The following is a 13,064-nucleotide window of genomic DNA, read 5'->3' as shown; positions in this document are numbered from 1 at the left end:
AATACACTCAGAAAGATAAAAAACAGCTTGCAGGAATTGACATTCTTTTAATATGATACTACTAACAAAATACTGATTAGTAATAGTGGAAAATATATGCAGCGGACATCACATACAGTCTAAGGAGCTATTAAAACAAGTGTTCTATATGGAATGACTGTGTAGTATGAATGAAATCCAGACATACTGCATTCACCATGTTGTCACTGTGTCGTTTCACTGACATTCACAACTTATCTCCCCATAACATCATGGGATAGTAACGTGTCCACTGAGTGTGCACTTCAAAATCTCAGCGGAAGTAGTGTTTCTGAATAATGTGAATATTATATAGGGAAGTATGCATATTTGGAAGGAGAAAAACTTGCAAAAAATGAAATATATAATCCCATGCAGGAAACAAATCCCAAACAGGAACCAAACTGTGACATATATATATATATATATATATATATGTCACGGTTTGGTTCCTGTTTGCCCATATATGGTTTTGTTCCGGTTGTTCTCATTAGTTCATTATTAGTCTATCATCGTTAAGTATTCTCACCTGTGTTCATCTTGTTTGCTCATTAGTCTCTGTCTTTAAAAGCCTTTAGTTTCTTGAGTTTCATCGTCCAGTCTTAAAGTAACCTTTGTTGGAAATGTTTGCGCGGCCTCACTAAAGTTTCTTTTCATCATATTTCTGAATCCTGTGTTCCGTTACTGAGACGTATCGTTACTATATATATATATATATATAAACATAAACATAAACAGACACACACTCACACATATAAAAAACAATTTATAAAAAAGCCTAAATATCAACGTTATTAAGGCTTAAGAAAATCCCAATACGCTTATGGTGAGTTTACAGAGCAGGCGTTTTCAATTCTTTCCTAAGGGAGCTGAGCAACACTCTTGTGCCACAGACAGCATTGAAAGCAGTGAAAAGTTCAGAAATGCTTCTAAGAAATGAGGAACATAAAATGCTGGGCAGCAGCCAATTATTGTGATGCAGGTAATGACATTTGTCATGACATGAGTGATTAAATTGTGCTAAAGTGTGTGCTTAATTTAGTGTGCAAATAGTACTGTTTATATGTTGGATGCTTTGCAGTTACATATACAATAAGTATTTCAGTTAGGACATTTTCATTGTAGCCGTGTTAACAAAAGTTTCTAAATTGGCACCGTATATTTATTTTGGGCATTCAAGAAGAAAGCTAGCATCTTTCCAACTGTAATCGTGTGTATATATTGACCATGTGCTGAAAGAAAAAACATACACATTCGCTGCAAACACACTGTTAGGCCGGTTTCAGATCCATCTGAAATTGGATACGTTTACATAAGATGCATTCATGTGTACAAAAAAGTGGAGCACAACGAGTTTCGAATGAATGCAACTTAAGCACTCATCTAACATCCCATCCCTAATTAAAATCAAGCAGAAACAGTGCTGTACAGTCAGCGTATTAACTTACTGTGTTGGCAGTGGATTCCGTTGAAGCCTGATGGGCACTTGCAGACGTATCCAATGAATGTGTCGCCCCTGAACGTTTCACTGATTTCACAGGTGCCTCCATTGTGACAAGGGTTTGGATGGCAGGGTCCTGTAATTTAGACAAAACAGAAATGAGCAAGCGAACTGAAGTGTTTTTGATGTACGCAAGTGTTCACAACCCACATGTTGGGTTAGACAAACAGATGTGTTAGAAACAGACATCAGCAGTCTATAACTTGGCCTGCAGTGTAAGCGCTTGCATCTCTGTCTACAGTGGTTCAAGTAACAACTACTGTGACATACAGAGGGGGAAAAAAAGATAAATGATTGAACACACTGAAGCAAAGAATGGAACGAGACAGAGACAGAGTCACAGTGAAAGAAGAGAAATATAAGTATAAGCATCACTTGCTGAGGTCACCATCGGGCAGTGTGAGGGATAAATGATATCATGGGCACTGTATTACCAATCCTGGCACTGTGTCAACACACAGACAGAGAGAGAGACACAGACAGAGACTGAGAGAGAGAGAGAGAGAGAGAGAACAAACGAGCACTGGCATTTCACTCAATCGTTATAATCAGTCACAGAGTTAAATCGGAGCAGAAATTAATAGATGAGGATGTGAAAAGGTCAAAGTAAGGTTATGGGAGCAATGCTATTTGATAGGATGCCAGTTTTACGACATTTTAGTGAAAGATGGATTCAGTAAAGGTATGACACATATGGAATATATTATGTAACTACATAATATCTGGCATATGTACTTTCATTGTATTGTGATTTGGCAGGAAATCCTCCAGCTGATTCTGGTTCCTCTCAGGGTTTTTATCACTCTTTCACACTGTAAAATATGATGTGATTACAGACTTTTTAGAGCCACATTTCTTGACTTAATTTAAGTAAATATTGGGAGAGTTTAAAGTTAATCTGTTGTGATTTATCAATAGAGCAATTATCTACTGAGATTGTTATTGTTTGTTTCTGAAATGTTTATCTATGCATACAGGAATTTATACTACCATTCAAAAGTTTGGGATCGATATATATATATATATATATATATATATATATTTTTTTTTTTTTTTTTATGAGTTTGAAAGATGTCTCTTATGCTCATTAAGGTCACATCTATTTAATAATAATAAAAAAAACCTGTAAATATTCAAAACTTTTCTATTTTTGTTAGTGCTGTCAAATGATTAATTGCGATTAATCACATCGAAAATAAAAGTTTTTATTTACATAAATATATGTGTGTATACTGTGTATATTTATTGTATACATAAATACAGTATATATTTTGAAAATATTGCCATGTATAAATTTATATTCATATAATTGATATTATACATAAATATTTTAAATGTATAAACTTAACATATTTTTCTTAAATATATACATGCATGTGTGTAAATTTATTTATAAATACATAATAAATATACACAGTACACATGCATATATTATGTAAACAAAAAAAAAATATTTTGGATGCGATTAATCGTTTGATAGCACTATTTTTTATATATTTTAAAATGTAATTTATTCCTGTGATGCAAAGTTGAATTTTCATCAATACTCCAGTCTTCAGTGTCACATGATCCTGATTTGGTGCTCAAGAAACATTTCTTCTTATTATTATCACCAATATTGAAAACACTTGTGCTACTTGACATCTTTGATCGCATTGGTACACAGTTAATAAAATATTTGCGATATTTTTGTATTTTTGTTATTAAACAATATTGTTAAACAAGCAAACAAACAAAACCTATATTGTATGTTTTCATATATTGGCTCCTAATGGTTATAGTGTCTCTACTCAAAATGGAAAACCACTTTGATTTCATATATTGCCTTGAAAAACACCCAAAAAGAAACACACAATGAAACTGTTGCTGTGGTGGAAACTGGTTTACTTAAGTACAAGTACTGTTACATTGCTGAAATAATACTCAATTACAAGTAAAAGTACTGGTGTCAAAACGGTACTTAAGTAAACGTACAAATTACTCGTCTAAAAAACTAGAGTACTAGTTACTAGTTACTTTTTAGCGGCAATATTTAATGAATTACCAAAAAATATTAATTCATATCTTCGCTTCTGGGTTCTAACGCTTTGCCAGATGCCCCAAGAAAACAACAAACTGTGCTAATATACACCCACAATGTCATGTAATACTGAAAAATTATAAGCCTAAGCGTTATCTCCATACTGAAAACTCAGATGGCCAGACAATGATTCAGCTAAAATATTAGTGTCTGAGACACTGTGAGCACGGAGGCTGTGCACAGCAAATGTAATATTAATTCAATAGTGCTCATAAATGGCTGTTGAGATGGTATTCTCAAATGAAGTGAGTAGAGACATGAACCCGGAAACAGTAGTCCTTACGCCATGACTTAACAAGAGGATTCTCCCCAAGCCTTTAAACTGACATCAGAGCAAGAACGCCATTCCAGAGCGGAAGTTAATTTTCTGTTTTTTTATTAAATATTACGATATTTTTTCCCGGTGTATTGACTTACACGGTTTAATTATTCACCACAAGACTAGTCATGTGCACTAAAAAAGTAAGTAGGGTCATTTATGATTTCATGACGACTTCATGACTTGGGGGAAGTCGTGGCCTAATGGTTAGAGAGTCGGACTCGTAATCGAAAGGTTGCGGGTTCAAGTCCCCGGCCGGCAGGTATTGTAGGTGGGGGGAGTGAATGTACAGCGCTCTCTCCACCCTCAATACCACGACTGAGGTGCCCTTGAGCAAGGCACCGAACCCCCAATTGCTCCCCGGGCGCCGCAGCATGGCTGCCCACTGCTCCGGGTGTGTGTTCACGGTGTGTGTGTGTGTGTGCATTTGTTCACTACTCACTGCTGTGTGTGTGCACTTGGATGGGTTAAACGCAGAGCACCAATTTCGAGTATGGGTCACCATACTTGACAATACGTCACGACTTTACTTTACTTTACTTCAATCAATTTCAATACCATTGGCATATAGATATTTCAATATTTCAAATTGTTTTGTCCATCCATTTTTTTCAAGTCATACATTATTTCAAGCTTTGAGTGGTTTAATCCAAGTCATCTAAAAAAAGACACGTTCGCTTTATATGATGAACAGATTTTAATATGGGCTTTTATTTATATAGCCTACACATAAACATTGATTACAAAAATCTCAATCTTAAATATTTGCTCATTCTGTGTATTTGTGTCTTTAAAATAGGGTAGCTTTGTTCATTGCAAAAGCTTACAGCAAAGAAGCTTAATTTCAAATTTGATTTCAAACTGAACTGAATTTACAAAAAAAAGATAATTACACAGTCAGTAATAAAATTCTAAAACAAATTACCTCAATTCATTTGAGGTATTCGAAATATGACAACAGTGAATTTTTATAAGCAGTGATTTAAGAGCCATATATCAGAATCAGAATCAGAATGAGCTTTATTGGCCAAGTATGTTTACACATACAAGGAATTTATTCAGTTCAAAAGTACAGCTTTAAAAATATAACTCAAAAAAGTACAAGTACCCGAAAATACTACTTAATTACAGTAACATGAGTAGATGTAATTTGCTACCTCCACCACTGAACTGTTGTGAAGTCATGAATGACCAGTCAAAATGCTGATTTCACTAAAAGCTTTTAAAACAACATTCAGCCACTGGACTGATTGTTCTAGAGTACTTTCTAATCCCAAATCATGCATTTGCAAGCAAGGCAACCTCATAAGAACCCCAGGAGCACCCATATCTCATGGCCTATCAATACTATACTGATGTTTAAAACATTAGAGTGCCTGCATCGGGTTGCATGCTGTCAAAAGTTACTCGATGAAATTGCAGGGCAGTCAGTTTAATCTTTCAAAATATCAGCAGCAAGTTCTACAGGAGAGCATGGGTGGAGTAGAAAGATGTATTACAGACACATGATCAATGTGCTCTTAAATGCAAAGACAGACTAAATGTAGATTAGTAATAATAATAAAAATAAATGTTTCTTGAGCACCAAATCGGCATATTAAACTTAGCTCAGCTAGCTATAAAGGCAATATTTCAATTCATTTATATATTATATTAATTTATTATATTATAATGTCAATTATATATATATATATCATTTAGTTTAACTTGAACAGGGATTGAAATTAACATTTTCACTCACCAGCCAATTTGGCTACTAAATTTTTAAGTTACCGGCCATTCATAACTTCTAAGAGCCAAAAAAAAAAAAAAACACCGAAATAAACCAACAGCTTGAGGCTGTCTACACTGGAAGTGACAAAGCGACCATTGCAAATCATTTTGTGTCAGTACTAAGGGTGTGCAATGTTGATAAAAAAAAAAAAATCTCAACATTTTCTGGGATTTTATTAATAAAGATAATTAGATTATATTTTGCTGAGTGTGTTATTGTGCTGGTATCTTAAGGACTGTTGTGGACAGCTGACTCCTAATGTTTTTGATATTCTTCATATTCTGTGTGGTCAGTTCACAGCAGTGATAGAAATTAATCTTTTCCAAAAAGTTTAAATTGATTTGTACCTTTTATGGGCATTTTTACCTGAATAAAGCCATTTTTTCTAAAAGTGTGCATCATCTTTTGAGTCAAATTTTAAAATTATCAGTTATAATAATAATGATAATACATTTAGGCTGTTACTAAACAAATGAAATCAGTATCAATAAAATTAATCTTTGCAGAAGTTGCATCTGAAGTGGCATTTAGATGTTTTTTCACATGTTAATGCAGCTTAGAGGGAATGCTTTAACTTGCAGTTAGAAATGCATAAATAATGTTTTGATATTTTAAACACAAAACATTAAACATATTTGAAATTATTTAAATAACGAAAAGATACTGTAAATGTGAAATTGAAACCGCCAGTAAGTGGCATAAAGTCACTGTTAATAAGTGAGTCATTGCAACTGAACCGAATCATTTAAATGGTTGATTCGTTCAGGATTCAAACACCATCATGGTGCGCAGAGACGCAAAACAGTGCTGTGGCTGTGTTTGGAATATTTTCTCTTGTCCAAATACCGCAAAAACAGGCAATATGGTGTCTAAAACGTAAGTCTCTTGATAGTAACTTATAGTTTATTGAACTGTTGAATAAAATAAATATCACATTTGTAACCATGCTGATTTTTTAATATTGATCAACTTAATGAATTTATATAACTATATACATTTTCTGCCCCCTTATCTTGAATTGTGATAATTCCTAATGCATATTAATAGACTGAATACAGTAAAAGAATGCACTCTAAATGCGCATGCGCAAATTAGTCTAATCAGACTTCATCACATAGTCGTGTATGTGTGCACACTGTAGGTCTGTTTTGTTTGGTTTTTGCAATATACTCGATAATGTCATGATGTCTCACGAGTTCAGTATCCGCGCTAAACCTGGCAGATTTGGCTTGCATGAACTTCCCCAAGAAATTAATTAGTGAACATAACTTACGAAAAGTAACCCGCCAAATTGGCTAGTGATTTGACAGTGTTACCCGCCATCTTAAAAAAAATAAGTTAAGTGAATTTGACAATTCACTTAACTTTAATTTTTTTAATAATTATTTACTTCATAATTTTAAGGCAATGAGTTTCCTCAATTTTTTTTAAGTTAAGTCAACTTATCACTTTTTACAGTGCACAGCTGATTTTTACCCGCATTTGGCAGGTTGGCGGGTGTTAATTTCAAACCCTGAACTTGAAGTACAAAAATAATTAAAATGAAATGAATTGAAACTAATATATTATCTATTACTAATATATATATATATATATATATATATATATATATATATGTGTGTGTGTGTGTGTGTGCGTTTATGTGGTTTATGAGGACACAAATTTGTATAATGACATGGGTATGACAGAGGTATTACAATATGAAGGTGGTTTATGAGGACACTGCCTATGTCCCCGTAATTCAAAAGGCTTAAAAAACATACTAAATGGTGTTTTTTTGAAAATCTAAAAATGCACAAAGTCTCCTGTGAGGGCTAAGTTTAGGTGTAGGGTTGGTGTAGGGCAATAGCACACACAGTTTGTTCAGTATAAAAACCATTACACCTATGGAGAGTCCCCATAAACCACAAAAACCAACATGTGTGTGTGTGTGTGTGTGTGTGTGCGTGTGTGTGTGTGTGTGTGTGTGTGTGAGTAAAATTATGTGACGCAGATCTTCTTAAATATTTATCAAATAATCCTTAAAAAAACACTTAGAGAAATGTGCCACAGAGGGTAAGACTATCAACATTTGTGAATTCCAGTACTGTATCTCAGCTATAATGAGACTAGTAGCTAATTAAAGGGACACACCATGTAATAACCTTGCCAGAACTCTATTAAAATCCCTCTGCATCCTGAAGGAGAGTGTGACAGCAATGCCTGCATTCTGACATGACGATCTATAACTGCACAAAGCTTTGTGACAGCCCCCTCTCTATCTCCAGAGAGATGGAAGTCAGAAGAGGGAGAGCAAGACAGGGATGGAGGGAGACAGTACGAGAAGGAGAAAAGGGAGCGAGAGAAAGGAAGGAGGGTGGGGGACATATGCCACATTTGCACACGTTCCTGAGAGACATCGCCGGGCATTGTGGCCGATGAAACAAAGCTTTGTCCTCTGTGTTGTTCCCTTTTGTGGCACAAGTCAGGGGATCAACAAGAATGTCAGCCGTTGTTGGGCGGCTCTTGATTGTGGCAGGAAAGTAATTGATGTTGGCTGCCGCACGCATCCCGATTTTCCAACAAGTCACAATGGAAGCCAATCTATCAGAAGAGCCCAGTTCAAATGCAGCACAATAAAACCTCAGCGGCGGTTAAACACAGCAAATTGTCCGATGTTTCCTGTGCAATTAATCACTCTCTGATGGACTCTCCTTACTAAATTCCCAAAAGCGAATTCATTTTAGTCTCTCGCTTATACGAATCAACTCAAACGCCATTGAAGTGACAGGTAAGCAGCCCAAATGCGTTACACTCGCTAATGTATTCATTTATGCAGATTGTGGGTAATGTCACTTGGATGGTATGGAAATGGTAACGCATTAATATGGAGATATGGTGATCACTTGGTTGGATTATAATAATTACAGCTTTCGCATTTGAACCTGTGAGGGTTTTCATTGAACAAACCTTTCAGCCATCGATTGGATCATTTATATTTGACTTTTGCAAAGTCCATGCAAATAAAGCTGTCTCTAAATAAAGCAAGCTGTCCATGATAATTACAATCCGCACTGTCTATAGAGCATCATATATAACAAACAGCCCACTGGATAATTGTACCTTGGCATGCAGAGGAAGTAATGTAGGTGTTTTAATTACTGCTCCCTCAAATGATCTCTAGGTGAAGGTGATGGAGGTGAGAGGGGCTCAGACATCCTCTCTGTGTCTGAGTTATTATGAGCAGATTGGGCTGAGCGTTTGGGAGGTAGAAAGGTGAGCAAGCAGGCAGCTGGAGCTGAAATCAGACTTCCTGTAAGGTAAAATCAAGCACAGCACCAGCGCAGAGCAACAGTGAGGTCATGTGCACATGACCGGTATGTATCTTAAGAGTCTGGGGACTGCAGAATACTTACATTTCCACTATAGCCAGGTATTCACTTATATAGTGAGGTCCAGCAGACTGAGCACACATTGAAAAACTGAGATTTTCCATTTAAACTTGGAAATAAACCTTAAACATAAAAAAAGTTCCAATATAAAATCAAGTTTAAATACAAAGTCTGCACTATTTACAAATCACTAATCAAATAATCAAATCTTTGACATTACTTTTTAGATTTGTTTTTCTTTGTATAGACACTCAGATGTTCTATTAAAGCAAAAGATTGTAGGTTCATCTGAAATTATGCTTTTAGTTTTACACAAATGTGCTTTCTTTCATATAGGGATGTAACGATATCAAAATCTCACAATACGATAATATCGTAATATGAAGTCCATAATACGATATTTATTGCGATATTTAAAAAAAGACAAAGGAAGAATTGGGAAAAAAAATTGTACATTTTAAAGTTAAATTATTCTATTTAATGCACTTTGAGAGTTCAATTGAGAAATTCTGTAATCATCTGAAGTGAAAAAAAAGCCTAACTGGTGGCTGTTGCATTCCCAAACATGCACTAAACTCACAGCACATGCAATAAACAAGTTCACTGCATCCACTGTGCCAAAGCATAATGGCCCAAAACACAACTTTACATACCTTTTTATGTTAGAATACAAAGTTTAAATATATTTTAAAAACTACACTTTTTTTCCCGGAAGACCTATTGTTTCATATCGTCATGTGACCATGATCGAGACATGACCATGACCATGATTGCTACAATATTGATAATATCGTTACATCCCTACTTTCATACTGTATACCTTCATGCTGCATACTGTTTGAAGAAAAAAAAAAAAACAATTTGAAGAATAATAGAAACTAATTTCTAATTCATCACACAACTGAAGCAATGATGGCATTAAAGCAGGAAGACAAACCAAATACTAAGATCTTCTGAGATTATCAATTCAGGTTTTGACACCATGTGTTATGATGTATAATATGTAAGGAACGTTGCAGGTTATGTATGTAACCATGCTTCTCTGAGAGTAGGGAACGAGACACTGCGTCCTCTAGGGATCGCTATTGGGAACGCCAAGTGCTTAGGATAGTAACTAAGTCTTGGCCTGTCACCCAGGGGCTACTGCTTGTTCTGCGAGAGCTCGCTGAAGGAACCGTCTCAACAGATCCTTGGTAGCAACACCCTGTTCAAGTAGTATGACTGGGGATACATAGGTAGAGTGAGGCCCAAGGTGAAACCGGGGCCTGACCGACTCAAAGAATGGGCACGAAGCCATAGCGCGTAACCCATACTGTACAGGATGTTAGAAAGACCACAAAACACTTGGTGGGCGATCTTACCACAAAGTGGCTTTCAGAAAGTACACAGAGACATGCGTGTGCACTTACCATATCATGGATTTGAAATATTCTCGGGAGGGAGCAGCATGCTCATAGGTGACCCTCTATGCTGAGGGGAGCAAAGCTAGCTCTACCAACAATGAGAGCAACTTAACAGGGAGACAGAGAGAAGCTTAACAACCTGAAGTTGCTGACTCACAGAGCTGAATTCTTTTCAGATGCTCGGGAGGGATCAGCATGCCCATAGGTGACCCTCTATAGTGAGGGGAGCAATTCTAGCTCTACCAAGGCAGAGCTCTGGAGAGCGGAGAACTTAACTCTCAACATGAGAGGGAACTCAGAAGCTCAGAAAGGAGCGGCATGCTCATAGGTGACTCTATAAATTGAGGGGAGCAATGCCAGCTCGACCAACAAGGAGAGCTCGGCAGGGAGCAGCATGCTCATAGATGACCCTCTATAGTGAGGAGGGCAATTCTAGCTTGACCAACAAGGAGAGCAACATAACAGGGAGGCAGAGAGAGACCTAACAACCTGAAATTGCTGACTCACAGAGCTCTAGGGAGTGGATAACTCAACTCTCAGTATGAGAGGGAGCTCAGACACTCAGGGAGAGTTAGCGTGCCCATAAGAGACCCTCGGAATGAGGGGAGCACTGCCGAACACACCACGAGATCAGCCCAAGAGCCCAAGACCCAATGGCATGACTGCACGGTGGATTCCAGGGCAGAGAATCTAATTCTCAGGATGAGAAAGAAACTCAGATGCTCGGAAGAGAGCAGCATGCTCATAGATGGTGAGGGGAGCAATGCTAGCTCGACCAACAAGCAGAGCGACCTAATAGGGAGGCATAGAGAGGCCTAACGACCTGAGGCCGCTGAATCACAGAGCTCCGGGGAGCGGAGAAACTAACTCTCAGAATGAGAGGGAACTCAGATGCTCAGGAGGGAGAGGCATGCTCATAGGTGACCCTCTATAGTGAGGGGAGCACTGCTAGCTCGACCAACGGTGAATCACAGAGCTCTGTGGAGCGGAGAACCTAACTCTCAGTATGAGAGGGAACTCAGACGCTCAGAAGGGAGCGTCATGCTCATAGGTAGCCCTCTATGGTGAGGGGAGCAATGCTAGCTCGACCAAAGAACAGCCTACCAGGGAGGCAGAAGGTGGCCCAACAACCTGGCATAACTGCTAACCGGAGCTCTAGAGAGCGGAGGCCTAACTCTCAAAATAGGAGAGGGACTAAGACGCTCAGTTTTGGGAGCAGTGTGCCCATAGGTGACCCTCTAGGGTGAGGGGAGCACTGCTGAGCTCAACCAACAAGGACAGCGACCTGACAGGGAGGCAGAGAGGAGCCTAACAACCTGAAGTTGCTGCTCAACGGAGCTCCAGGGGGAACAGGACCCAGTGAGAGGAGTCCTCAGACCCTCAACCGGGAGTGGCAAGCTCAGGGTAACTCAACAGGGAGGCAGCAATCGGCCAACTTCCTGGTGTCACTGCCAATGAGCTCATAACGAACCTCCCGCAGTGAGGTTTTGGAGCACTGCCATGTTCAGAATAAAAGGACAGTCCAACAGCACCCAAAGGGAGACTGTCATCTGTTAGTAGGTGAACGTAGTTCTACGCTCTCCATCTTGATAGAGAGCATAGACCAACGAGTTAGCCAAAAACCATACATGTCTGAAGAGCTATTGCTCCTCAGAGCTAAAGCACTCAGGAAGGGTTTCGGCAGAAACACCTCTCACTCGTACCTCCGGGAAAGCAGTGTACTCAAGCCCACTTCACGGAGGGGCGATTCACTGGTTCGACCGTAAGGACAGTGTGACTCAAATCTCCGAAAGCCTCTCGATGCGAGACATGAGTAGCGCATCCTGGCCAGGGCAGCTTCTCGAAGCAAACACCCAGCCAAGAGGTCAGGGAGCACATCACGAAGCAATAATATCCGAAAAAGGCTCAGCCTGAATGGAGGATCCACAAGTCCTGGGTTGCAGCGCTATACTGGGACCTGAAGGCCAAGGAGGCTCCCGCAGAAGTCTAGCAACTTGGCTGCATGACCCAGCAAGCATGAGGCCGAAGATGTAGGCCATCATCCAGGCTGGATCTAGTACTGACAGGTGAGACCATATCCACAGGATCGAGAGGGCTCCCGGAGTGCAGTATAATGTGGTTAGAACATGTTATAAATCATCAGTCCAATAACTGCAGACAGATATACACATCGTAATTCCTTACTGATAGGGAAATTACTGATAGGGAAGATTTCTCGTCAGGTCTTTTCCCTGTTCTGCCCATAAACCGCAAATTGTGGGCAATGGGCAGATAATCCTCACCGCACTCGCAACGCGCAGCATGTATTCAGTTCCCACAGGAGCTAAACATGCTCCGCCCACGTGCTAGATTACCTCCGGAAGCAAGCGAGGATGGAGCCGTCGCCACGAATGCGTTGCATTCCGGCGAGAGGTGAACACACTCATGCAGACACGGGTATTACAAATTGGGTGAAAAGTGAAGCCCTTACCTTCCCTCTCAGTAGTCCCGCGAATGCATCACGATGAGCACGCAAGCGCATTCAACTCCCTCGAGAGCTGAGCGCGCTTGCTCTTCACCACACACACACAACCCGCGAGCCGTGTGAAACTGCGGGTA

At 38.9% G+C, this 13,064-nt stretch overlaps 1 protein-coding gene across 2 annotated transcripts in view; it reads right to left on the bottom strand.

The window, feature by feature from the left end:
- The window catches only part of LOC306871112 (EGF-like repeat and discoidin I-like domain-containing protein 3), a 191,286-nt gene that overhangs the window by 114,232 nt on the left and 63,990 nt on the right, over window positions 1–13,064 (bottom strand). For both annotated transcript variants that reach the window (XM_079418814.1, XM_079418815.1), the window contains one exon: window positions 1,467–1,595. In XM_079418814.1, coding sequence (XP_079274940.1) covers window positions 1,467–1,595 — 129 coding nt within the window. The remainder of the gene's footprint in view (window positions 1–1,466; window positions 1,596–13,064) is intronic.

The sequence above is a fragment of the Barbus barbus genome (assembly GCF_936440315.1).
Source record: "Barbus barbus genome assembly, chromosome: 6".
NCBI classification, from domain to species: domain Eukaryota; kingdom Metazoa; phylum Chordata; class Actinopteri; order Cypriniformes; family Cyprinidae; genus Barbus; species Barbus barbus.
This window is presented reverse-complemented; position numbering and strand designations above follow the sequence as displayed.